This window comes from Urocampus carinirostris, chromosome 6 (genome assembly GCF_059441175.1).
Source record: "Urocampus carinirostris isolate Australia breed hairy pipefish chromosome 6, RoL_Ucar_1.0, whole genome shotgun sequence".
NCBI lineage: Eukaryota > Metazoa > Chordata > Actinopteri > Syngnathiformes > Syngnathidae > Urocampus > Urocampus carinirostris.
The window spans coordinates 45,569,998-45,597,775 of NC_142354.1; the positions used below are offsets into that span (position 1 = coordinate 45,569,998).

The 27,778-nt window shown below is 42.2% G+C and overlaps 1 protein-coding gene across 1 annotated transcript; it reads right to left on the bottom strand.

The window, feature by feature from the left end:
- Positions 1-2,498: 2,498 nt before the first annotated feature.
- draxina (dorsal inhibitory axon guidance protein a) lies at positions 2,499-27,778 on the bottom strand. The gene is made up of 7 exons (XM_088339083.1): positions 27,660-27,778; positions 12,390-12,796; positions 11,015-11,202; positions 7,875-7,995; positions 7,691-7,783; positions 6,254-6,343; positions 2,499-6,172 (listed from the first exon to the last, which is right to left on the bottom strand). Exons 2-7 carry the CDS (start codon positions 12,772-12,774, stop codon positions 6,060-6,062), a joined length of 990 nt encoding a protein of 329 aa, XP_088195209.1. The 5' UTR covers positions 12,775-12,796; positions 27,660-27,778; the 3' UTR covers positions 2,499-6,059.

Genomic DNA, 27,778 nt, shown 5'->3' on the forward strand with positions numbered 1-27,778 from the left:
GTGCATTTTGTGCATTGTGTCATGCAACCACTGTCATGCAAGTGCTACAAGGAAGAATACAAACTATGGAGACCCAAACTGCAACAATTTCTTCAAATTTTCTTGCCATGTCTTTGGTTACATTTTCGGGTCCTGGGTACCCATGGCAGAATGATGCAGATGTTTATGTCAGCTCCCGTTAGGTGAGGCTCATGATATGTCAAATAAATGCAAATTTCTGGACCTACGTGTATTTTACAAAAATGTACTTATATTTAATAGTTCATATATCAAAATAGAGATCTATTTCTATGAATTATTGTTTTTTTGCCACTGGGAGGCACTCAATAATACACAATGTCTTTGCAATGTTGATGTTGTAGGGATTTTTTAGGGAAAATGTCATGATTTCCGATTCAGGGCACCTGTGACTGCCCAATTGGTGCCAACAGCCCTGAGCGCTGATTGGTTCAAAGACTCTTTTTAAACCCCGGCTTCCAAGAGGAAGCCACCAGACCGTTTGCGAACCTATGCTCCCAGCTAGGCAAGCTCCATACCTTCCGACATTTTCCTGCCCTGTTTTCTCCTGTCTAATACCTGTTGCCGACCTGTTTCTGTCCTGCTCTTCCATCCCGACCATCGACCTGTTTTGCCCCGTTTCCTGCCTGATACCCGTTGCCGACCTCTTTTCTGGACTCGATACCGCCCTTGCTCTCCCTTCCCGGCTAGCGACCAGTATCCCTGCGGCCTACGATTATCCTGCTACCCGTGTCCGTCAATCATCGGATCGTGGAAGCAAGCCCTGCTCTCTCTCTTTATCAATAAAACTGATTAAACGAACGCTACTGGGTCCTGTCTTCGTTTCTGGCCTGTGACAGGAAAAAAAAAAGATTACTGACAAAGCCATAAGAAAATATTGCTTTATTTATCTGATCATAACTGGAATGTATTTAGGTTTTCGGTAGATTCAATTAGGTCCGCTAGACTATAGGTGCTATTTCACATTTTTTTAAACATCTATCAGTTCGGCCCTCAGCTTTTAGCCAAATTCATTCTTTGGACCTCTGTCCATTTAACTACAGGAGACTATTAAAAGCAGAAAATGCTAAAAAGGAGAAATAATACTCTTTCTCAAGTTAAAAATGACATTTCTAAGATAATCTAGGAAAATGGATTAAAGAGCAGCTCAGTAATTGTAAAGAATTTCCCAAATCTTTTTTGACGGTCATCACAGAATTTCATTAGTGAAATGAAATGGCGCAAGAGTGAAACCATAGAAAACAAATTCAAAAACCAATACATCACAAGCTGAACATGGGATGTTTAAATCAACATCAATACCTTAATTGAATAAAAAAAATGGTCGAAATGAGTCATTTTTTTACATAACAATTGTTTTAATATTCAATGCAAACAAAGTACAAAAAGCACAACACTTCAAAATAAATACACTTTAATAAGTAATACATGTATAACCGTGGGTTTAAAAAAAAAAGTCAAAGTTTTAGGACACTTATACTAATAAATCGTATTTTTTAAGAAGCACCCTGCAGATGATGTGTATAGTAAGACCCAAAAGTCATATATATTATATCGATTTAATTGTGTGAGATGAAGGTAAACAACCTCGAAGAAGGACAATTGGTTTTAAAAACTACAAAAAAAAATCAACAAACATTATTAGACCACTTGCAAACCCAAAATGTCAAGATGTTCAAAAAATAATTTCGTGAGTTAATGAAATGTTGGAATGGCCTTCCACATTTAACTTCATGCAAGGTTTAAAAGATGCATCTATCCGCACCTACGCTTTAAATAAATAAATAAATACATAAATAAATAAATAAATAAATAAGCAAGCTTGTTCAAATGTATTTAACAAACCTACAGTCTGTTAATCGGTCATACGTTCGATCTTCAGGATAAATAATGCTTCATCTCTCATCGAGAGTTATTCAATAGTTCAAGCAAAGGAATAAAACGATGAATTAGTTGAAAAATACATCAAAACAGACTAAAAGCAAGTATAGTGGTACCTCTACTTCCGAATACAATTTGTTGTGGGAACAGCTTCATAACCTGAAAACTTTGTAAGTAGAGATGCATTTTGTATGGAAATGCGCTAATCCGTTCCAAGCCCCACAAATACAGTATGGTACATTGTTAATAAATAATAAAAGTGCATCAGCACATGAAACAAATACATGTGAAAATGAAATGACCACGCAATAAACATACAACAAGAGGCACATCATGTAAACACAAACAAAAATAAAGGAAATCATAAATATATTCATGTATCTTTTTGCCTCGCCTTTATTAAAAAACTGATTCAACGAGGTCTGCTTAAGCTGACATTTGGCATGGAAATACGTGAGGCAGACGTAGCGGTAGCTTGACTTGTCAACAATTTTTCCGGGTACCGTAAATTCCGGACTATAAGCCTCTACTTTTTTCCCAAATGTTCAGCCCTGCGGCTTAGTCAGTGAAGCGACCAATTTACGGAATTTTTCTAAGATTAAGACCAGTAGATTATGTGCGCCAAGAGAGACTTCAACCTCTGCGTTTAAGCATACATTGTAAAGTTAAGGTACGTTCCGATAATGAGGAAAATGCCCTCGATGGCGATAGTTATGAGGAGGAAGTTCACGATTCACGATCTACAGTGAATTTCACAATTAAGGGATGCTATTTTTTGACAGGTACGTTTGATACATTGCGAGCGTGATCCTAACTAGCGTGTTGGTACCTTTCAAAGGCACGGTTTGGGATGAAAGTTATATTATTATTATTAGAGCTTTGAAAACTCTCTCGGTCCTTCTTCGTAAATATGTGTAACCATGTATAATATGTATTTGCAACTGTATATTTTTGTCATGTATTTATTTTAGAGATTTATTCTGTTATGTGTTCTACGGACGAATGAAAAAGAAGGGGCGGATAAACGCGGGCTGATGGGAATTGGAGTAAAGCTGAGTTACCGGTAGATCTGTCTGTTGTCGCAGCGGACAATAGTGGATATATATTTTTCCCACCCTTAACTTTGGAAATATACATTTTGTTTCCTCAGATTACTTTCAACGGGACCCGGACTTTACAAGTCTGCATCATACCTTAATTACGAGTATCATTTTCTGTTCATGATGCCGACTTAGATTCTGAACCTGTTCACCATCTATGAAGTAACAATTGCGGAACTCTTAGAATGGTCTGGGTTAAACTTGTGATAGTGTCACGAGTTCCAATGCGGGCACACGCGGCTAATACATGGATGCGGCTTGTGTAAGTACAAAAGTGGCAACATTCTTAAAAAGTGGTGGGTGCGGCTTATAATCAGGTGCGCTCTATAGTCCGGGATTTACGGTAATTCCTTTCCACAAATTTCGAGACTTACGGAATTTTGCTAAAATGTCTTTCATTTGGGCTGATTGGCTGTGTCCCTCTCCCCTCTATCTTGCCAGAAATCCCCCTCATCTTTGAACTCTGAAATGTGACGGTGATGAGAAAAGCATGCTTGGAGCACGCATGCGCTCGGGGTTGCCAGGTAGATTTCAAGTGCGTACTGTACCGTATTTTTTCTTCGTAACTAGAGGCAATCTTTGTAACTAGAGGCAATATTTTCCCACTCAGGTCCTTCCTAACCTGAAACTTTCGTATGTAGAGACATTCGTAAGTAGAGGTACCACTGTCGTAAATTTGCCATATTTGGACAAAAAGTAGAGCTGCGGGTTATGAACTTTGTTTGTTCTAAAACATTTGTGTGTAGAACTGATATATTCCAATGAAATAAGTGAAACTGAAATCAATGGGTTCCAAAGATGAATTCAACATCGGATGTAATGTTAGATTTATCTCATTTAGATTTTAAGCATTTAAGATCAAAATATTTAAACAAAAACAGGATTTATGAGAGATCAAGCAAATCACTGTTCACATTTTGAATACATTGGATAGTCATGACCAATGTTCCCTGTCATTTTCCTTCCGGTTCTGAGCGTTCACACAAAGTCGGTAAGCAACGCTTGAAACAACAGTGAGCAACCATAATCCCAAGTGTGGCAAGATAATTCGTTATCAAACATGTCCAAAACTTGACACCAAGTTACATTTTGCTGAGTTTCCGGCAATGCAAAATGATTTTTCTCTTTTGAATGAATTGACTCATGTACTATTGCAAATGTTGTTTGTTCTTACAATTCTTTCACAAGATATCCATTTCTTTTGATTTCCTGATATATTTTGTCGCATAATATTAACATTTTTGGGGGATTATTGAGTCGGTTGCACGATACACAACTGTATTTACTCACATTTTTTAGTAAAGGACAATGTTGGCAACAAGATTTACCTCATATAATTAGATATTATTGGAAAGCAACACAAACGTTTTCTTCTTTTTTCCGTGTTTTTTTTTCTACTTTTTTTAAAATTCCTTTAAAAAAATCTCATTGTGTTTATTTTTTCCGAGCTGTTACTTTTTTCTTTTTGTTCTCTATTGACTTTTTCCCTACATTTCTTTCTTTTCTTTTTTTCTGGCTTTTTTCAAAATGTTTCCTTCTTTTTTTCCTCTTCCTTTTGTTTCTTTTTTTCTCAGCTTTTCACTACTTTTTCATTTTGGTATTGTTTTCTTTTTTGTTCTATTCCCCCCTTCTTTTAAGTCATTTTGTGCATAATTTTACATCATATTTGGTCATATAGGGATGAAAGAAGCAAAAACAACCTGAAGAGCCGTTTAGGACCCGAAAGAGCCGGTTCCTTTTAGTGAGCCGAGCCGAAGAAGCCGGTTCTCGACCAACTATACTAACTTCACTCAACTTCATTATACTTCGACTCGACTTCAAAATACCGCATATAGGACACAATGTCAGGAGAACCCGTGTATTTTTACCTTCATGCACTGTAACTTTAACTTAAGTCGCTTCTTAATTAGTAATTTTGAGGCCTCATTTTTGTGCGCTGGCTAGATTTTCTCGTGCGCTGTGAATGTGCGAGCAGTGCGCAATTGCGTACACGCGCAGCTTAGAGGGAACACTGGTCATGACTCTGTGGCATATGAATTAAGCAGCAAAATCTGCCGTTTTCTTCCATCTTATGAAAAGCGCTATAGAAATGCAGACCATTTACCATTTAGCATCTTGATTAGCCTCAAAACGTTTGGAGGCTGTGGTGAGGCTGTGGTGAAATGCAGATCATTTCATTTCATTTCATGAGTGTGTGTGTGTGAATGGGTAAATGTGAAGCACATTGTAAAGCGCTTTGGGAAGTTTTCATTGACTTGAAAAGCGCTATAGAAATGCAGATCATTTCATTTCAAAACGCAACTTACAGTACATACAGTAATTGAAAATCAGTGTACTTGGCTGGCCGTTCCCATTGTGAGAGAGAGAGAGAGAGAGAGAGAGAGAGAGAGAGAGAGAGAGAGAGAGAGAGAGAGAGAGAGAGAGAGAGAGAGAGAGAGAGAGAGTATGTGTACATGCAATTCTGATTAGATTTTTCAACAAACATTCTGTATTTGGGTTCTCAAGTCTTATTATTATTAACTTATTACCTAGCCATGCAAGGCTGTCACCACCATCACTGTGTGTGTGTGAATGGGTAAGTGTGAAGCATATTGTAAAGAGCTTTGGGAGTTCTTCAGTATCTTGAAAAGTGCTATAGAAATGCAGATCATTTAGCATTTAGCATTACCGATTTGTTTACCTGTATTTTACTTTGGATCAATACTGATTACAACTACTTTTCTACCTTTAGCTCTTATTTTGCGTGAAAAAATACGTACGTTTGGGAAAAGCGGAAAACGTTTCCTAGACCCTAACTCCAGCGGCCTCTGAGTAAATGGAGATTGAAACGCCTGCTATATGTTTATCTACATGAAGATGGTTGAACATTAGAAAGAAGCCAACTGAAGAGATTATGAATACATAAGGTAGATTTGGGTAGTTTCAGGTTCGAACAGGTTTGGATTTTTTTTTCTTTAGGTTCATGGGTTTTGCCTTCACTCGATTGACTATTTTCCTTCATTCCTCTCAGAAGCCAACTGTGTCCGAGCGGTCATCTTCCGTGAGAACTTCATGTCCTCCTCAGATGCTGATGAAGCCTCCTTGGTCACTACTGACCGAATCGGGAACAACGCAGCGACCCCGCCTCCTCGTCACGCGTCGCTTGCGGTGGAATTTAGCGTAGCAGCGGAAGCCTACGATCAAGAATTAGAGTCCCGGATATCAGAAACCGAGTTTGAATGAGCAATGTCAAGTGTGGTTCATCAAATTCTCACCTTCCTCACACATGCAGTCGTCATAGCACTTGTTGTTCAGACCTCTGTTGTGGGCTCTGCACTCGTGTTGCCTCAAGTCACAACAGGAACCTTGAGCGGGCAAAGCAAAGTTTTGGAAATCCTTGCATTCGACTGTTTGGAGGATACAGAGGAGTCATGGAAGAAGGATCTGTGGTCAGATGAGACCTAAATGGAGCTTTTCGGTCATCATTGGAGGAAGAAGAATGAAGAGTACAATTCGAAGAACAGCATCCCTACTGTGAAGCGTGGGGGTGGTAGCATCATGCTTTGGGGATGTTTTTCTACACATTTGATCTGATTGTAGTTAATTCTATTTATACCTCACTTTACACTCCTTGTGCGTTCGGAATCCAAGCACAATTACCGTAAATTCTGGACTACGAGCAGCTTGTAATTTTCGACATTTAAAACACTGCAGCTTACAGAACTATGAAGCTTAATCTTTTTTCGGGCATGCGTTGGGCTCTTCCCACAGATCTCGGCACAGCACCTAGCACCGGGCTTAGAACTGATACGGATCAGGGAATCTCTACCCATCCATTATCTGCACCGCTTATCCGCCTTTTAGGGAATCTGTTTGTTCAAGTTACACAAAGCATCACAATGGGCCATAGCGGCTGATGACGCAATGTGATTTCTGCTCAGTTCTCTGAATGTCAAAGGATTGCAATGCATTAAAGAGAGGATGACTGAGGCCGTGTATGGTGAGATTTCGGGGAACAACCTCCTTCCCTCAGTCAGAGCATTAAAGACGGGTCGTGGCTTGGTCTTCCAACACGACAACGATTCGAAGTACACAGCTAGGAAAACCAAGGAGTGTCTCCGTAAGAAGCATATCAAGGTTCTAGCATGGCCCAGCCAGTCTCCAGACCTGAACCCAATCGAAAATCTTTGGAGGGAGCTCAAACTCCATGTTTCTCAGCGACAGCCCAGAAACCTGACTGATCTAGAGAAGATCTGTGTGAATGGATGGGCCAAGATCCCTCCTGCACTGTATGCAAACCTGGTGAAAGACTACAGGAAACGTTTGACCTCTGTCATAGCAAACAAATGCTACTGTACCAAATATTAACATTCATTTTCTCAGGAGTTCTCTTTTGCAGCTATATCACACGAATAAACTGTTAAAGAATTATGCATTGTGTTTTCTGGATTTTTCTTTTTAGTTTATCTCTCTCACAGTGAACATTTCAGACCCCTCCATGATTTCTAAGTGGGAGGAATAGCAAAATAGCAGGGTGTTCAAATACTTATTTTCTTCACTGTATATATATATATATATATATATATATATATATATATATATACATACATATACCTGCATAAAATTGAACTATTCAATAGTATGCGATACCGAAATACCGATACCTGATACAGAGACTATCCGATCCCCGAACTATGCAGAATGCGGCTAACCTGACAGACAATCCAGATGATGGTCACAGGGTTCTACGTCATCCACGTCTACTGTCACGTTCCCGCTGCTGAGGTTTTTACTTCGTCTTTTGTCTGCAACATTTACAAAACGAGATTCGATTTTCGAAACAGGGAAAGAATTGATTTCGGGATCTAATTTCGTCCCAACATCTTGGAGCCAGACCTTTCTTCCTGGAAGTCGGCCACGCGTCGGCAGGTTTCATGTCCTCGTAGTCCGTCCAGTCGAAGAGGGCCATGTCCAGGGTAGGCGATACCTCGCCTTGCTCCTTCCCTAGTTCCAACAGCTGAAAAGAGAGAGCACTACACATCCATTTACAGGACTGGATTTGTACCCATCATGAAAGAGCTTTTCCCAGATGTTTTTTTTCAGAAAAACATTCCTTTTAGAAGTAACAATATACCTTGGAACCTCGGTTCTCGACCATAATCCGTTCCAGAACCCTGTTCGAAAACCGATTTGTTCGATCACCGAAATCATTTTTCCCATTAAAAATAATGTAAATCGTTTTAATCCGTTTAATGTTTACCTTAAATGTTTAACGTAAACATAAAGCTAACCCAGGCTAATCGTACGAAAGATTACACTAACATGAACATGTAAAAATAAAAATAAATAAGAAAAGAATTATGAATAGGATTTCTTACCTTTGTGGTGGTCAGCAGAAGGCACAGGTAGACAGTTGGGTATTCCCTAGCGAGATCAGACACTCGCACACCTCCTTCATATTTTGCTATGATTTCTTTCTTGAATGCAATAGTTGTACGCACTATTTTTCCTTTTTCACCTGTAGCAACTTTGCTGCTTGCACCGACTTTCTTGGGAGGCATAATAAGGGGCTAAAACACCCGTACGCCGCTCAGCATGGCACCCTAGCGTACGCACTCAGGCATTACCGGCGTTCGGACTTCTCGAAATTTTTGGTCGGACTCCCATTTGTTCAACTGAGAGGCGTTCGAAAACCGAGCTTCCACTGTATCAACCATTAATTAAGTTCTTCCCACAGTGAGTGAGTGAGTGAGTGAGTGGGTGAGTGAGTGAGTGAGTGAGTGAGTGAGTGAGTGAGTGAGTGAGTGAGTGAGTGAGTGAGTGAGTGAGTGAGTGAGTGAGTGAGTGAGTGAGTGAGTGAGTGAGTGAGTAGGTTTGTGAGTAATTTTATCTCTTTTTAATTTTTGACACGTGCACAAGAGATTGCATAAGATGCCAGTTCTTTATTCTGACCCTTTTTGCTCACTGTTGTTTTGTGTCATGATTGCCAAAGTGAAGAAACCTGTGGCAATCGTTTGGCGCGCTGGAGTGCGCTCTCTGATTGGCTGACGTTCTCTTCTTAAGCGGTCAGCGTCCAGAGATGGACGTCAGACCGTACTTCTGTGTTCCTGTGTGTTTCGCCAGATTACCAAGTACCAAAGACTACTCTCCTGTTTTGATTCCTGCCTTCGGTTCCGACCTGTTTCTGCCCCGCGTTTACGATCTACTCTTCTGCCCTGGCCATCGACCTGCCCGCTAAGCCGTATTGATTCTGCCTACCTGTCACGGAACAGCCGTTCCGTCCAACGCTGCGAGCGACCGACAACCATCGGCTTCCAAAGCCAGCTCTGTCAGCTCAATCCAATAAAGATTCCTTTAAAATGAACGCAATTGAGTCTGAGATTCCATTCTGGGTCGTGACAGTTTTGACTATAATGCACTGTTTACGTCATTGTCACTTTTGGCCAATCATGTTGCTTTTTTTGGTATTCACACCCTTTAGGGTAGATCATCTTTTTGTAAGCTAGGAGATTTAGTAAAAAAAAAAAGAAAGGGCTCAGGGGAGGGCTTTTAGGAGGGGGTTGGGATTTCTTACCTGATGTTTGGAATCTCTCCTGTTCTCTTTGCGTGTTCAAAACCAATGATGCCTTCTCTCCTCATTTTGAATGTCTATACTAAACCGTACACTATTAGTGAGCCAACCTGCCGATTGTCCTCTGATTTGGGCTGGTACTACACTGGTTAATTCTTTTTGGTTTTAGTTAGTTGGATTCAGGATTGGTTGTATTATCAACTACTAGTTTAGTTTCTTTTTAAGACGTTTATTATTTGATATAGTTTTAATGAGTTTCTACGTCCTTCATTGATTTGTTACTTAGTTTAGGTGACAGTTAACTGGTTTCACTGTTCATCATGGCGGCGCCCCTGTTCGGCTGCGGCTGCATCGGCTCGCAACGTTTTTTTACACGTCGGCCATAAGATCCAGTTTTCGACTCAGTTTTGATGGCGCACAAAGTCGGCTCGAACTGCAGATTAAGATACGATCGCAGTTTTTTTTGCTGGATATGCGATCATCCAGACATCAAGCGCTCGGTGCTACGACCACTCGGGAGTGTTTATTAGCCACAAACTGCTATGTCAACAAGACCCAGCGGCCTACAAAGCAGCGAAGCAGAGTGGCAAGACAGGGCGTGACCGCCGGACGAGGAAGCGAGGTTGTCGGGCCGGGCTAACAGCTAGGCTAAAGGCTAAACCCTGCAAAACGCCTCTCCCATCCATTTTCCTCTCCAACGTTCGCTCTCTGGACAATAAACTGGACCATTTAACAACTGGAAGTGGCATCGAACCGCGAGATGACGAACTGTTGCGCTAAAATTCTGACGAAGACATGGTTAATCTTATCTATCCCGGCTGAAGAAACTGTGCGGGTCAGATGTATCGACATTTCGTTCTGTATACACGTGTACACGAATGACAATAAAGTAAATCTGAATCTGAATCTGAATCTGATTGGTGAACTCACCACTTTAGGTAATGTGTTCATTGGTTGGTTTGATAGTCAAGTCACATTCATATTTCATGAGTTATTTGGTATTTTGATTGATTTTTCAGCTGAATACCTCATAAATCGGCTCATTAGTTTCTATGTTGATAATTAATTAGTCAATTGGTCAGTTGGTTTCTTTGTTCATCTGATGAATGGCAAATTGACCTACTGTACTACAGTGTTATTGTTTGTACTACAGTGTTATTGTTACTGTTTACCTGACTTGTTTACCTGACTGCCCATTTTGGACATCTGGTTAGCTGCTCCTCTTTGCACTACTGTAAAATACTATACATAGCCATAATTATTTAGTATATTATTAGTACTCAATACTCTAACTCAATACAACATTTTATTTATATCTGTACATTCAAGGAAACTGTGCAGGTCAGATGTATCGACATTTCCTTCTGTATACACGTGTACTAGAATGACAATAAAGTAGATCTGAATCTGAATCAGAATCTGATGTTTAAGCCTGACTGCAAGTACAATGTCATTTTCCGATCACCTGTGGTTTCGTGGCGATAGGGGTTAGCGTGGGAGGATGTTCCTTGGTCACCATGCCAACCATGGAGGAACCAGAGCCGAACGTTGCGAAGTTGGTAGAGGAGCTGTCACCTGTAGTGTCCGAAAACAAAGAAGACAGAGGGCGGCTCTCATCTAGTACCACGCCTACCTGTGGCTCAGCAAAAAAGCCTGTGAAATGAAAAAGTTTTATGTGGGCATACTTGCTAGCAATGTTCCCTGTCATTTTCCTTACAGGTCTGAGTGTTCACACAAAGTCGGTGAGCAACGCTTGAAACAACCAGTGAGCAACCATAATCCCAAGTGTGGCAACTAAGTCATTATCAAACATGTCCAAAACTTAACATCAAGTTACATTTAGCTGAGTTTCCGCCAATGTAATATAATTTTTCTCTTTTGAATGAATTGACTCATGTACGCAAAGGTTGTCAGCCTACAAGCGTCGTTTGTTCTTACAATTCTTTTACAAGATACTCATTTCTTTTTATTTCCTGATATATTTTATCGCATAATATTAACATTTTGGGGGGCTTATTGAGTCGGTTGTAAGATACAGAACTGTACTTAATCCCATTTTTTAGTGGAAGTACAATGTTGGCAACAAGATTCACTTGGTATAATTGTTTTTTTTCTACTTTTTAAAAATTCTCATTGTGTTTATTTTTTCCGAGCAGTTACTTTTTTCTTTTTGTTCTCTATTTACTTTTTTCCTACATTTCTTTCTTTTCTTTTTTTCTGGCTTTTTTCTAAATTTTTCCTTCTTTTTTTCTCTTCCTTTTGTTTCTTTTTTTTTCTCAGCTTTTCACTCCTTTTTCATTTTGGTATTTTTTCTTTTTTGTTCTATTCCCCCTTCCTTTAAGTCATTTTGTGCATAATTTTACATAATATTTGGTCATGATGGGATTAAAGAAGCAAAAACTAACTGAAGAGCCAATTAGGACCGGAAAGAGCCGGTTCCTTTTAGTGAGCCGAGCCGAAGAAGCCGGTTCTCGACAAACTCTACTAACTTTACTCAACTTCTTTCTACTTCGACTCCATTTCAAAATACCGCATTTAGGACACAACGTCAGGGGAACCTGTGTATTTTTACCTTCATGCACTGCAACTTTGACTTAAGTCGCTTCTTAATGAGTAATTTTGAGCCCTGATTTTTGTGCGCTGGCTAGATTTTCTTGTGCGCCGAGAATGTGCGAGCAGTGCGCAATTGCGCACGCGCGCAGCTTAGAGGGGACATTGCTTGCTAGTAAAACAAGTCACTTTTGATTGACTTTACGGACCAAAGCTCTGGACCTCAGTACCTCTGAAGTCATTTTCACAAGATTTTATCATTATAACATTCGCAGGCTGCCAAGACCTACCTTTTCCGTGTGGTCCCTTGTCCCGTTTGGCCCCATGTCTCCTGGGGAAGGATTGTTCGCCATGTCCCCTTCCCTTGCGTGAGCCCGCCAACCAGTTTTCTCTGGGGCCGGCTCGGCCCGGTCTTGACTCCACCCAAACGGGATGCCAACCTTTCGGGCCCGCGCCGTGGTCCTCGGGTCGGGTCAGGCCTCTGCCGCTACCCCGGCCCTTCCTCGTCACTCGTAAGTCACCGTAAACCGGTGCAGCCTGCAAGGGGTGCTGCAAGTGTCTTCCAGAATTTCGCTTCCTCTTGCCGGGATGATTGCCGGAAGAGTCAGCAGCGAAGGAAAAATAAACCAGTACCAAAAGAAGCACCAAGGTCATTAACGAGGAAGGGGAGATCATCTTTTGGCAGTAACAGTGACCCCTGTAGGCAAAAAGGAAGGCTCGACTTAACTTTCGTTGCTAACTGATAAGGTTGCACAGTTGTTACTGATTACCGTAAATTCCGGACTAAAGTTTCCCAAACTTTCAACCCTGCGGCTTATTCAGTGATGCGGCCAATGAGTACAAAAGGTAAGATTTCGACCGCTGGAATATATGCGCCGAGGAAGACTGCAACTTCTTGGCATGTGCATAGATTAAATTAGCGTAAACATACCCTCGTCATGCAAAATGCAAAAAGAAAGGCACACGACGTAGCTTTCAAGCTAAAAGCAATCAAGCAGTCCGATAAAGAAGGAGCGAGCGTGTTGCTAGCGTGTTTTGGAATTAGGGAGCGTGGGACGACGTCTATATGACAAAGTTTCTTTCCGACACTGAGGAAGACGACTTTGATGGCTTCAGATCTAAGAAGGAAGATGAGGACGGTTTACCGTGATTTTTACAAGTACGGTATGTTTTATTAACAGACCCTTTTACTGTGTTGCAGGCGTATTGCTAGCGTGTTGCTACCATTAAATGCCCTGTCACAGGCACCGTTTGGGAGGAAAGTTATATTATTATTATTAAAGCTTGGAAAACTCTCTTGGTGTACCGTCTTTCTTTGTAAATATGTGTAACCATGTATAATATGTATTTACAACTGTATATTTTTGTAATATATTTATTTCAGACACTTATTCTGATATGTTTTGCACGAGTTTTCACCCATATCATTTATTCTGTTTTAATTTTAATTCTGATTTTAGCTTATTGTGCTTTTGTAACAAATATGAAAAGTGACTAATGGCATAATGCAGCCTGGACATTCGTTATGTTGTGGGAAATAAATTCTACTCAATATTTCTTTGTACCAGTAAAAATGAGACCGTGTCAGGATCCTGCACCATGGTTTGTCGGTTCCCTCTCTTTTTGCTCTTCTATCTCTCGACCTTAGCTTTTTTTGGCCTCTCCAATTTTCCTCCTCACAGCCGTGGTCACTTCTTTATTTTTCGATGTTTTATCCTCATATCACAATTCTTCCTTCCTGTGTTGGTACTCTGCCCCCTTGGTTCCTTGCTACTTTGTTGATTTATTCTTCCCGTCCCAAGCACTTTTGTTTAAGCCCCTTGTTCTTCCAGTGTAGTGATTCCCTGCCTGCCCTTCTGGATCACAAGTACCACCTGATGAACTCTTGGACTGTGGCCTTCACTAAAGGGGTTTACTGAAGCACCTAACTCTCGCCTGCCACTTAGATCATTACCTGACTAACGGTGTACTGCCTGAATAAAAGACCAGGGTTTACTGTACTTGACAGACTGACCCTGCCATAAAGCGATTGTAAAGAGTTTCCACCTGAATAATTATAAAAATATGAATTTAAAGTTAAGGTCATTGAGTATAACCTAAAAAAAATGCAAAAAAGGAAATAGGAGAAACCTTTGCAGTAGGGCACATTTGTGCTAGTCATTTCAAATCGACACTTTAAGAATCTGTCCTGTCCTTCCTGTTTGTGTGACGAGTATCTGACCAGCAAAAAGGGAAGCAATAGCGAGTTGACCACATGTCTTTCCTTCCTCACACAACTTATCTTCCCTGGCAAAAGGACACAAAACGGTCACTGCACACGCCCTTTATGGAGCTCGCTACCTTTTTATCACAAGAGTCAACACATCAGCGAGGTGTGACGGAAGTGGAACGAGCTGGAGGATGTCTGCATTGCTTTGTCCTAAGAGAAAATCCTTGGCGCATTCTATTTCACTTGATATCGGGACCGCTTTCCATTCAGGGCCATTTCATCGAAACTGTTTACTTCTGCGGATCGGTTTGGAATTCACAGAAGAGAGTCGCCCCAAATGGCAACGGTGAAAGCCCAGCAAAATACGATTCTTCTGTGACGAATTAGAAATCAATCAGTAAAAAACATTAAAAACCCAGAAAGAAATAGAATAGGTTTATTTTGCGGAGGATTTGAACTTTGTCATTACAGTGGAACCTCGCTAGTTCGCGGTTCCACTTTTACGGGTTCAGAGCTTCGCAGGTCTAAAAAAATATACCTGACCTTCTCAATAAAAGCATTTACAGTATTGACTTGACGCCATTGAGCGCGAGCTTATGTCAACTGAGGACACGGTGTGGACACTCTTATTGTGAAGGGGAGGGGGAGGCCCCGACACAATGCTTAGTCATTGCCGCTTCGCTCACCCCCCCCTCCTTCAACTCCTCCCACCTCACCCCTTTCGTATGTGGCGCTCAGTTCATCAAGGAGGGAACTCGGCGACGCGACGTAAGTATATTCTCTTCTGTCACATTTCATCTCAAATTTGACTTTATTATACCAAAAGCGAGCGGTTGTTTGTACTCCCTAAATACGGCTAATTGTGTGTGGTTTCGTGTATTTGTTGTAAAAGCCGTTGGATGCCGCTAGCTAAAGTATGTTGTTATTGTCAGAAGGAAGCTCTTTCACTTTCATTAAAATGAACACAGACCATTTTTTTTAACTGTTGTTCCCCAAAACGCTTCATAAACACTCATCATATATCACATTTTCACTGTTTGGGAATGTTAAGGGGGTAAGAAGTTGGACTGAACTATCTGACTGTTTTGTCCACGTTCCCATTGTAGCGCCTTATAATCCGGTGCGTCTTATATATGTCAAATATAGGACCAAAAACTATTTTTTCGGGGTGCGCCCTATAACCCGGTGTGCCTCATAGTGCGTAAAATACGGTACATTCCCCAAAATTCAAGCACTTTTTAATCCTTGAAAACCCAACATTAAAATGTAAGCATTTTCAAGGATTTAAAGCTCCAACCTTGTCAATAGTTTGCAAAAAGTGTTGTAATGAGCTAAGCACAAAATCTTGATTAGCGTACGATAATACGCGGCGCTGCCACGAGGGGCTGCCTTTTCCAGCAGCTGCCCTATTGTTTTATTGTCTGCTCCTATCTTCGGTGTTTTTTCTTCCCGTTTTGACAACTACACTATGGATTACTTCTATCCTATGGACATGGGTTTTAGCGCACAAAAATGCGTTAATTCAAGGAATCAACTCCTTGCCCTGAAGAATTCTCGTGCCGGCGTGATGAAGGGGCCTATCGTGGAAGAAGAGCCGGAGCTAGCGAAGCGGCTAGCGGCGTCATAAGTCTTCGGTACCGTCCGTAATCATGGTAAATGCGAACTCACGACCAAATAAGATCATCGAGTGCTGGTGGAAACCATCGAAGCGCACAGGGAGCGCAGTTGCTGTGTTTTGCGGAAACGTGGCTCACGTTTAGCAATCCGGACGCTAACGTGTAGCCACCCGGAGCTACCCGGAGCTATCCGGCTTCAACGCCGCTATACAGAGACACGAAAGCCGGGGTGAATCGGAGAGGAGGCGGACTCGCTAACACGAGGTGGTGTATCCCTTTATTTTCACAAAGAAAAGATTTCCATCTGCCGCAGGGATGTCGAACTTTTGGACTAGCGTGACGTCATCCACTCCGCTACAAGCACCCCTAGGGCATCATGTTCATCTGTAAATAAACAACGGGGTAGACTGCTGGAAGTGTGAATTTCCCTACGGGGATGAATAAAGTATCTATCTATCTATCTATCTAATAGCAGAAGAGCTTTGATGAATCCCTTGCTATTAAACACAGTGTGCATTCATTTCCTCAAAGATGCACCACCATTTTAGAGCTTCTTCTAGCCATCCACTTTAACGCAACTCAAGCGTCTGGCCTCTTTCGAGTGGCTCGCCTCATAAGTACTTTGTTGCAGATTGAGCATCTGTTACAGAGATGGCGGGCCAATGACTTTTATCCTCATACCAGCTTTTCCATCAGCAAAACACTCACTCCACTCATGCCCCCTGGAGGGTCCTTTAGGATCCCCAACACAATCTCATAAAATTTTTAAACCTCTTTATTGATCCAGGTGGAAAATGTGCACGGCCTACTCACAACATAATGAAATCCTGAAAATGGAGTTGTATTTCACCCAGGCTGACCCGCCTCAATGACATAACAGGTTGTGTTTTCTTGAAAGCGCGACATTTTCCTTTTCTGGGGAGGCGAGCATCCGAGCGAGAGATACATAGGTGTGAAGCGTTGGAATTGCAAAAAACCTACAGAAGAGGACGCGACTAGGAAGTGTGAAAGGTTAAAAATGAATAAATAATTCTAAGCGACTTCTGCTGCGACGGCAAACCAACAGCCATCTGCTGCTTTTCCTCAGAGCTCTGGCAACCAAAAGGATGCCGCGGACAAAAGAATACAGAAGCAAGGAGCCCATCGCTCCTCCGGACCCTCCCCCAACCAGGAACCAAAACCTCTCTGGTGATTGCTGGTGTCCAACCAGAGGTTGTCATGAGTCAAGCCATGCACTGTGAGGATATAAACTGCAAATGTATTATTTTCCTCTAAGAAAGTCTTCCTTATTTAGGTCGGTGAGTTTACAATAAGAATGCGGAGTAGTCGATTGGCAAACTGGTTGAATAACATATTACCGTAAATTCCGGACTATAAGCCGCTACTTTTTTAGGGGCGGCAGTAGCTCAGGAGGTAGAGCGCTCGTCTCAAGGGATCCCAGTTCGAACCCCGACTCGTCCGTGTTACATGTCGAAGTGTCCTTGGGTAAGACACTGAACCCCTAATACCCCCAATAAGCAGGTTAGCGCCTGACATGGCTGCACGGCCGCTATTGGGAAATGTGAAGCACACTGTAAAGCGCATTGGAAAGTCTTGACTTGAAAAGCGCTATATAAGTGCAGATCATTTCATTACACATGTTTTAATAGGAAACACTTCATCTATTGAGCTCGACGCTGGCGCCGACTGCATTAGGAATCTGGCTGCAGAACACCAATGGCGGCGAGCCCCTGCACACCAGAAGTTATTTTCAGCTTTGCCGTTTTCAGCTCGACTGCAAGTTGTTTATGTCATATGTTTTTGGGCAATGTGAGCATTCAAAATAAAAACTACCACAGAGTCAGACACGGATTACGAAGACGAGCACATATTTATTACTAGGCTAGACAGGCTAGAGAATGCAAATGAGGGCTCTGTCGAGTAAAATGTGAGCCTTATTATTTTTAGACGACAGCGCCAGGACAACCATACTGTGGAGAATGGTGCCGACTTGTAAAACAGACGTGAAAAATCTAACGGACCGAATTGCATTCGATCCTGTCATGATTGCTGATTCAGGGCAACTGCCCCGTTGGTGCTAACAGCCCTGAGCGCCGATTGGTTCATGGACTCTTTTTAAACCCCCAGCTTCCGAGAGGAAGCTGTCAGACCGTCTGCGAACCTATGCTCCCAGCTAGGCAACCTTCTGACATTTTCCTGCCCTGTTTTCTTCTGCCTGATACCCGCTGCCGACCTGTTTCTGGACTAGATTCTACCCTGCTCTTCTTTCCCGACCATCGACCTGTTTTGACCCGTTTCCTGCCTGATACCTGTTGCTGGAAACAGTGGGATAGTTGAACTGGGATTGCCGTTGCTCACTGTTGTTTCAAGCGTTGCTCACCGACTTTGTGTGAACGCTCAGACCCGTAAGGAAAATGACAGGGAACATTGGACGTATCCCAATCATTTTTGAGCAATCATGATAAACGTACACGCCGATTAAGAAAAGTCATTCATCTTTAAACCGAACTCCATCCACATACACGACTTTCATCATAAACTCTTGATTGACAGGCATTGAAGGGGGTGTTGTCATTGTGGTCTGTGCAACACTTTGAGACGTTTTGGGATTAAAGGCGTCACAAATGAATGTGAATTGACTTGACTTGGTATTTAATATTTTATGATCACTTAAAAAAATGTGATGTGTCCCTACCAATGCCAAGACCAAACCTTTTGCCTGGAGGCACCTGATTGGCAGACATAAGGGACAGGACTGCGGAGAACTGTCATGTCCTGCACGGTTGTCATGGCGCCCAGCTGGCCCCGCCCCTTGACACCGGCTGAGACGCATTGGACTGATTGCTTTTGGAGTACTTAAGCGCTCCTTTTGGGACTGCCCGTTGCCAGACCATTGCTTTGCCTTGTTGAAGACCCGTTTGTGCCTGTTTGATCTGAGTAATGCCTAGTTTGTAATTTGGATTGCCTTTAAACCTGTTTTGTTTTTGGTCCGTTTGTGTGTTGGACAACTCTTCTCTCCGGATTAAAGTGACAGATCGGCTACGCAAATGAGTTCCGACTTCCTGCTTCCCGGTCCGCTTCCTGACAAGAACAGGTGCAACTAAAAAAATAGAACATAAAAAGCTAAAGCTCATTAAAACCATTCTCTCCTTAAACACAAGCACATCATCACTGGCACGTCAAAGTTATTTTACACTCATTTTAACGACTACTCCGAGCGTGTTAGTTGTTGAAGAATGTATTCAGCAGCAGTAGAAAAAACAAGACCGCGACGCTCCATCTGTCCACAATCGAGTCGCAGAAGAGACCGAGGAGGACCAATCGGACTGGCGAGCAATGTTCCCTGTCATTTTCCCTACGGGTCTGAGCGTTCACACAAAGTCGGTGAGCAACGCTTGAAACAACAGTGAGCAACAGCAATCCCAAGTGTGGCAACTAAGTCATTATCAAACACGTCCAAAACTTGACATCACGTTACATTTTGCTGAGTTTCCGCCAATGCAAAAAAAAAAAATTCACTTTTGAATGAATTGACTCATGTACTATTGCAAAGGTTGTACGGCCTACAAACGTCATTTACTTTTACAACAATTCTTTCACTAGATTTCCATTTCTTTTTTTTCCCGGTATCTTTTGTCGCATAATACTAACATTTTGGGGGCTTATTGAGTCGGTTGCACAATACACAACTGTATTTAATCATATTTTTAGTGGAAGTACAATGTTGGCAACAGGATTGACCTGGTATAATTGGAAATGATTTGAATACAACACAAACGTTTTCTTCTTTTTTTTAATTCCTTTAAAAAATCTCATTGTGTTTATTTTTTCCTAGCTGTTACTTTTTTCTTTCTGTTCTCTACTTACTTTTTTTTTACAGACTTTCTTTTTTGCCTTTTTTCTGGCTTTTTTCTGAATTTTCTCTTCTTTTTTCTCTTCCTTTTGTTTCTTTTTTCTCAGCTTTTCACTACTTTTTCATTTTGGTATTTTTTCTTTTGTTCCATTCCCCCTTCCTTCAGGTCATTTTGTGCATAATTTTACATAATATTTGGTCATTTAGGGATGAAAGAAGCAAAAACAACCCGAAGAGCCGTTTAGGACCCAAAAGAGCCGGTTCCTTTTAGTGAGCCGAGCCGAAGAAGCCGGTTCTCGAGAAACTCTACTGACTTGACTCAACTTCGTTCTACTTCGACCTTGACTTCAAAATACCGCATTTAGAACACAACGTCAGGGGAACCCGTGTATCTTTACTTTCATGCACTGTCACTTTGACTAAATTGGCTTCTTAATTAGCAATTTGGAGCCCTGATTTTTGTGAGCTGGCTAGATTTTCTTGTGCGCGGAAAAGCTCTGGGTAGTGCGCAATTGCGCACACACGCAGCTTCGAGGATTTTCTTGTGCGCTGTGAATGTGCGGGCAGTGTGCGATTGAACATTGCTGGCGGGTCCAACGCATGGAGATTTTGCGTCTGCTGCACAGTGGCACTCGAAAAATCCCCCAACGGGGCTCTTATGGAGCGCGTGCCAAGGCCTCGCACACGCATGCACAGCGGGGGGCGAGCTCCCTACCCCCCTTCGAATATTTTGTTGAATAAAATCCTCCCCCGATGCTTCCCGCTGAGCCCAGAGCGACAAAGAGACAAAAGGATGGGGATGGAAGAGGAAGAAATAAGACCAGGAAAAAAAGTCAAAGGCGGTTTTTAAAGACGTTTTTAAATAGGACATCGGTTCTACGGAAGATTTGAGAACGGGGTGGAAACCACGGGAGGATTTTTACCAACTTTGTGCTCAGCTACCTATGAAATTTGGACACCTGTTCGACGCGGGTCCAACAACCAAGCAAATGAGGCATGACGAAGCTCATCGCAGCTTTTCTGTGTCTCGTTTGAGACTTCTCCATTTCCTTTAAAGCGATCAAACGCATTTTGCCGCTTCATTATCTATAAATTTACTTTACCACTTTACGTTTTTCCTGTGGAACATGTCCCAGCTCATCCTATACTGTCGATTTACTGATTGAACAAGGCACTACCAAACCTCTGTTGAAAGGGTAATCAGCTATGGTCAATTGATAAAACTCAACACATTTGAAAATATGACCACATCTATTGTTTAAATCAAAGAATTACCGTATTTTCCGCACTATAGGGCGCACCCCCCAAAAATAGTTTTTGGTCCTATATCTTCCATAGATAAGGCGCACCGGATTATAAGGCGCTACAACGGTAACAGTCAGATGATTCAGTCCAACTGATTACCCCCTTAACATTCCCAAAGCTTGCAAAGAAGCAAATACGTGTCGTAGACACGTGCGGATGCGGTGTCCGTACGATGTCACTCAAATGCATCGTTTCAAATATCATTCGGGAGGTTAAAGTCTTGGGATTCAAGAAATGCCAACCATTCCGTAGTTTCTATTTTCTTTTTCGCTCGCAACTTTACTGTGCATAAGACAATAAACACTTGGAATTGAGTTGAATTCACTCGACTCATCACAGCAACATCAAGATCGTTCTAAAACAAGATACCGGGAAAATAGAAAGCCGCATAGCTCACCTAAGTTCTCACGTTCAATAATGATACGCAATCATGGTCTTCTTACAACCGTGAGTGTAGTAAATCCAGGAGAGTAAAATGTTTACAAATACAGACTAATAAAACATGTTTCTTTATGACAAGCTTGCTATTCGGTCATCTTTTTCGGCCAATTGCAGGGTTTGTTTTGGCCCTCTAGCCTATCCGAGGCTCCGAATAACTTCAGCCAATAGCGATCGATTTAACGGATGATTGACACATCTTTTTCGGCCAATTGCAGGGTTTTGTTTCGGCTTCTAGCCTATCCGAGGCTCCGAATAACTTTAGCCAATAGCGATCGATTCAAATGATGATTGACATATTGGTTAGCCAATGAAACCCCGGTATATAAATCCCAGCATACACCGCGGACTACTTTGCGTTCGGGGGAAAATCGAGTCGGCGGCTGTTGCGTAAGTTGCGAGACCTTGCGATTTAATATTGATCCATATATAAGGCGCACTGTATTATAAGGCGCATGGTCAGCTTTTGAAAAAAATTAAGACTTTTAGGTGCGCCTTATAGTGCGGAAAATACGGTAGTCGACCGGTGTAAAATGTTCGAATGCTGTTTTAAGAGAGTCGAAGATATGAAAGGGCCAAATAAGAAATTAAGCTACAAGCCATGTTGAAAGATTTTCAAGTGGTGCATATAGCCTCATCTCATCTCATCTCATTAGCCGTACCGCTTATCCTCAGTAGGGTCGCGGGGGTGCTGGAGCCCATCTCAGCTATCTTCGGGCAGTGGGCAGGGGACACCCTCAACTGGTTGCCAGCCAATCGCAGGGCACACAGGGACAGACAACTCATTCGCTCATTCACACCTAGGGACAATTTGGACCGGCCAATTCACCTGACATGCATGTTTTTTTGGAATGTGGGAGGAAACCGGAGTGCCCGGAGGAAACCCACGCAAGCACGGGGAGAACATACAAACTCTGCACAGGAAGTCTGGAGCTGGATTTGAACATGACATGAACTGTGCTGCACAAGCGCTAACCATTGCGCCGCCGTGCTGCCTACATATAATCTAATGATCCTAATGTATCTTACTAAAAACCTAACAAATATATTCTAATATAATCAGAATAATAAACATTTTCTTATGGCTCTGTCAGTCATCTTTAAGAGGCACCAAGTGCAAATGTCCTTGCTTTAAAAATCCCAATTTTCCCCTAACAACTAGGGTCATAGGGGAACTACTACTGCATAGGTCAGGAAACGGGCCGGGGAACAGGAAGTCGGAACTCATTTGCGTAGATGATCCGTCACTTTAAATGAGAAAGTAAAGTTGTCCAACACACAAACGGACCAAAAACAAAACAAAGCAGGTTCAAAGGCAGGCTAAATCACAATCTAAGCATTACTCAGCTCAAACAGGCATGAACAGGTTTTCGACAAGGTTAAGCAATGATCTGGGAACGGGCAGTTCCAAAAGGCGCGCTTAAGTACTCCAAGAGCAATCAGTCCAATACGTCTCAGCCGGTGTCAAGGGGCGGGGCCAGCTGGGCGCCATGACAACCGTGCAGGACATGACAGCATACCTGACAACCTGTACGGTTTTGCCGTACAAAGTACGTTTTTTATACATTTTAAGATGTGTACGTGGTACAAGGAAATATGTACGGAAAAACGCAAATTTGTCAATGATGGCTACCATCCGATAAACACCGACGATCACCAAACGGCAAATCAATCGAGTCTAACGAGTTCGCCGCGGTCGCCTTTATCTCGATATCCTTTTTTTTCATTGCAAACAAAGCGAGCGGTTTGATGCTAACGTACGCATGCGTCTGCCGCCTGGGGATTTCCCATCATGCATCATTCAGGAAAAAAAAAGGTGTATGATTATTTTGTATTTTGTAAGGGAAAATACGGCAGTTTGTACGGGCATGGAGCCCTGGAGCTTGACAGGTATGAGCCTGGTGGTACCAATCCCTGTCCAGGCCAACCAATGTTCCAACTCGGTCTCGTACCGGGGACCTTTTGGGTGTTACATGAACATGAAATGAAAGAAAACATTATTATTCAGGCACCATTAGTAGCCTATATTTTATATCTTAGCATATCGGCCCAGAATTGCACTACCTCCGGGAGTGGTGCAATTAGGTTCTGAGCTTGTAAGGCACGGTCTGTATCGGCCCGGTATGGCAGTACTTCCGGGAACGGTGCATTCGCAATGATCGCAGCAAGGCTTTATGGCTAGGACCTTAGCTTGGCCTTTTGGCTGAGAGTAAGTATCCCGGCTCCTAGGCTTTGTAGCGTATTATGAACTGACCGATAACGGATAATGGATAATGAATAACGAAGATAGAACAATAACCCTTAAAAACCCTATGTGTGGTCAAATCATCCCTCCATTATCTGCACCGCTTATTCTCAGTAGGGTCACAAGGGTGCTGGAGCCCATCACAGCCGTCTTCGGGCAGTGGGCAGGGGACACCCTGAACTAGTTGCCAGCCAGTCGCAGGGCACACAGGGACAGACAATTCCCTCGCTCGATTCCAGCCTAGGGAGGACACCCACGCAGGCACAGGGAGAACATGCAAACTCCACACAGGAAGGTTCGATCTCATGACCTCAGAACTGTGCCGCACACGCGCTAACCACTGCGCCGCCGTGCTGCCTTGGTCAATTCAATTGTAGTAAATTATCATTATTCACTAAAGTACAATGAAATGAAGTACAAGGAGAAGTTACATACATAGAAAACAAAAACTCAATGATTCCTGGTGTATGATACAATAATGAATCAAGGTAATCTCTGTGGCCAAAGAAGATGTGGCCCGTGAAGATTGAATTTGACATATGTCGTGTCCAGCATGGTCGTCGTGGCGACCGGCTGGCCCCGCCTCCTGGGCACCGGCTGTAGTAGATCAGCTAATTGCGTGTGTGCTACTTAAGGGTGGGTTGTGGGTATTGTGGGGGCTGGTTCATTTGCATTTTCTGTTCTGTTTTGCTCTGTCCTGTTTTGTTTGAGTCGGAGGAAACCTGTGTTTGCACGTTTTTGAGTTAAAACCTGTTGTGTGAGTATTCCCTGGTCTTAGTTCCTGTTTGCCTGTAAGTCTGTTTTTGTTTTTTTTTGTCCTTGAGAGTTGGACGACTTTTATTTTGCTAAATAAAAGTTCTGATCGTCAATGCGAATGAGTTCTCCCTTCCTGCCTCCGTTCTGGTCCGTTCTTCCCGTGACAACATATGTGTTTTAAGATGTAAACACAATTGGCATACTGAGGAGAAGCTATTATAACTTCAGCCTCGGTTGTTACAGACAGACAATGCAAAAAAACATACTCATGGAGCATTTTCTCAAATATTAGTATGATATATTTAATGAATACCTATTTTAAATCATTATGGCTAATGTTATGATCGTAACCATTTAAGTGAATAATTATATGTGGTACATTTAACTTGTAAAAGCGTTGCCAATTTTTGATAATGTGAGGAAGCCAGAACACCCCAAAAAGAAATTACATAAGCTAGAGTCATACCAGTAAAGACCCAGACTAAGCTTCAGTCCTTATTGCCCAAGAAAATGTCAGTTTGATGCCCACCTCATATTCTGTATTGTCCTGTCTTTTTCTGACTGCCTGCCTGGTGGTGATACGAAGGATTTGAGATGAGTCAGCGGACCAGCGTTTGACCTGAAGCATGTGAACGCCTGTATGGACCAGCTGGCAGAGATGGGAAGCTGCGTCGTGGCCGTCATAGACTTTCTGGACTAGTTTACAGGCTAGGGGCGTCGTTGCTGTCGTGCACTATCCGGACAAATTTTTCAACTTGTTTAGTGTTTACTGTTTGTGTTCTGTAACGCTACATGTAATTCACCCTGGTCATCCTGAATGGGGGATACCACTTGTGAAGTCCCTTCTCAAGGTTTCTCTTTTTCCTCACACTGAGGTTTTTGAGTTGTTCCTTCCCCGCATGTTGGTTTAAGATCAGGTCATTGTGTCATTGTAATGCTGCGCAGTCCTTTGAGAAATGTTTGTGATTAAGGGCTATATAAGTAAATGTGACTTGACTTGTTTTTGCAGTTTATGGACCCTTTGCACGCACGTGACCTAACCACGTGACGACACCAAGATGGACAGCAGTAAACCATAGTAAATAGTGGACGAGGTGAGTAAACAGTAGACAACAGCAACAAAAACAGCTATGCTATTCAACGCCATTAGCAATGACTAGTCAAACGAATATTGACATATTCACTCAGTCCAGACCATCTGTACCAATTTATTGTAATTGGAGTATCCCCATACATCGGTGCTGATCTAAAAGCCTATAAAGGTCTGGATGCTTACCAGTTCTTCCTAGCTGGTACGGGTTAATGTGCTTCGTTTTGCAGATTAATTAAACCCCGGCGTAGATTACCCTGGCACTAGCTAACCTTGTCATGTCCTGCACGGTCGTCATGGCACCCAGCTGGCCCCACCCCTTGACACCGGCTGAGACACATTAACTTGATTGCGTGTGGGATACTTAAGCGCTCCTTTTGGGACTGCCCGTGGCCAGACCATTGCTTAACTTGAGGAAAAACCTGTTCATGCCCGTTTGCTCTGAGTAAATGCCTAGTTTGTGATTTTGATTGGCTTTAAGCCTGTTTTGTTTGTATTACCTAGTTTGAACTTTTGATTGGCTTTAAGCCTGTTTTGTTTTGTCTTTGGTCCCTGCGTGTTGGACAACTTTTATTTTCTAAATTAAAGTGACAGATCGTACACGCAAAATGAGTTCACACTTCCTGCCTCCTGGTCCGTTCCTTGACAGACCTATTATATTGAGTGTCTTTGACGTGACTAGTAACTTCCCGAACATAAAATTGCTCGGAGGTGGATCAAACGTGCCTTGTAAAAAATGGTCACTGTAAATCTTAGAATACTTTAAGGTTTCCACCCTGCCAGTGTTGTGCCTCCCTCTGTCTGACTGGAGATAAACATTAAAAAATTCAAAATTGGGCTTAGAAGCTTGTCCACCGCACAGAAATACTACAAAAATACCCCTAAAGAAATACCATCCATCCATCCATGATCTGCACGCTTATCCTCAGTAGGGTCGCGGGGGTGCTGGAGTCCATCCTAGCTATCTTTGGGCAGTGGGCAGGGGACACCCTCAACTGGTCTCAGGATACATAGAGACGGACAAGTCACTCGTTCATTCACACCTATGGACAATTTGGACCGGCCAATGAACCTGACATGCATGTTTTTGGAATGTGGGAGGAAACCAAAGTGCCCGGTGGAATACCATGAAAGCACGGGGAGAACATGCAAACTCCACACAGGAAGGTTGGTAGAACTGTGCTGCACACGCGCTAACCGCCGTGCTGCCCCCCTACAGTAATACTTTAATACAAAATACTTGTATATCAATGTTACAAGAGGAATACTCCAAAAAATACCTCTACAGAATGATTCTGACAGAAATACAACAAAAATACAACTAGAGTAATACTACAGAAATACTAGATATACTACAACAATTATACAATGGAAATACTACAAAAATGTTGCTGTGAAAAAACAACAAAATACAAGTAAAGTAATACAGTAAAAATGTAATAGTGTCACAGTAAATTGTATAGTCACTTGTTTACCTGACTGCCCAATTTGCACATAGCTGCTCCTCTTGCACTCTTTGCACTACTGTATAATACTCATAGCTATAATGATTTAGTATATTATTAGTACTTCAATACTCCAACTCAATACAACATTTGATTTCTATCTGTACATTCAAGGAAACTGTGCGGGTCAGATGTATCGACATTTCGTTCTGTATACACGTGTACTAGAATGACAATTAAGTATATCTGGATCTGAATCTAAAAATACTACAGAAATACTTCAACAATACAACTAGAGTAATACTATAAAAGAGCGGTGCTAGTAAGTTACATTTATTGAATGTAATGAGGATTTTTCACAGAGGAGGCTTAAGTTCGATGACAGGTTGTGCCATTTGAACCATTTTAAGGCAGTAGAATATTGTTGATCATCAGGTTGTTGTAATACATTAGTTTGGAATATATGGGAAAAACGAGCAGTGTTTACAAAAGAAGATCTACTTTTTACTCGACACAATAAAAATCAATCGAGCGCAGGAGCGTCTCCGCTTAAAAGAGCGAGAGAAACTCCAAAAGCCTCATCAACCGTAAAAGCCTTCTGACCTGCGTTTGTTGTTTCGAAGGGAGAAGATGACGGCGGCTGTGGATGTGCGACACGGCAGTTTGCTTCTGCTTTGCTCGTCTGCAGCTTCCTCTTGTGGATGCAAAAGACGGAAAAAGAG

Coding starts and splice junctions, on each gene's coding strand:
- draxina (XM_088339083.1), bottom strand. CDS start 12,774: ATGATCTCCCCTTCCTCGTTAATGACCTTGGTGCTTCTTTTGGTACTG. Junction 11,203..12,389: donor CAAGGGACCACACGGAAAAG/GTAGGTCTTGGC, acceptor TTCATTTCACAG/GCTTTTTTGCTGAGCCACAG. Junction 6,344..7,690: donor TCATCTGGATTGTCTGTCAG/GTTAGCCGCATT, acceptor TGCCCGCTCAAG/GTTCCTGTTGTGACTTGAGG.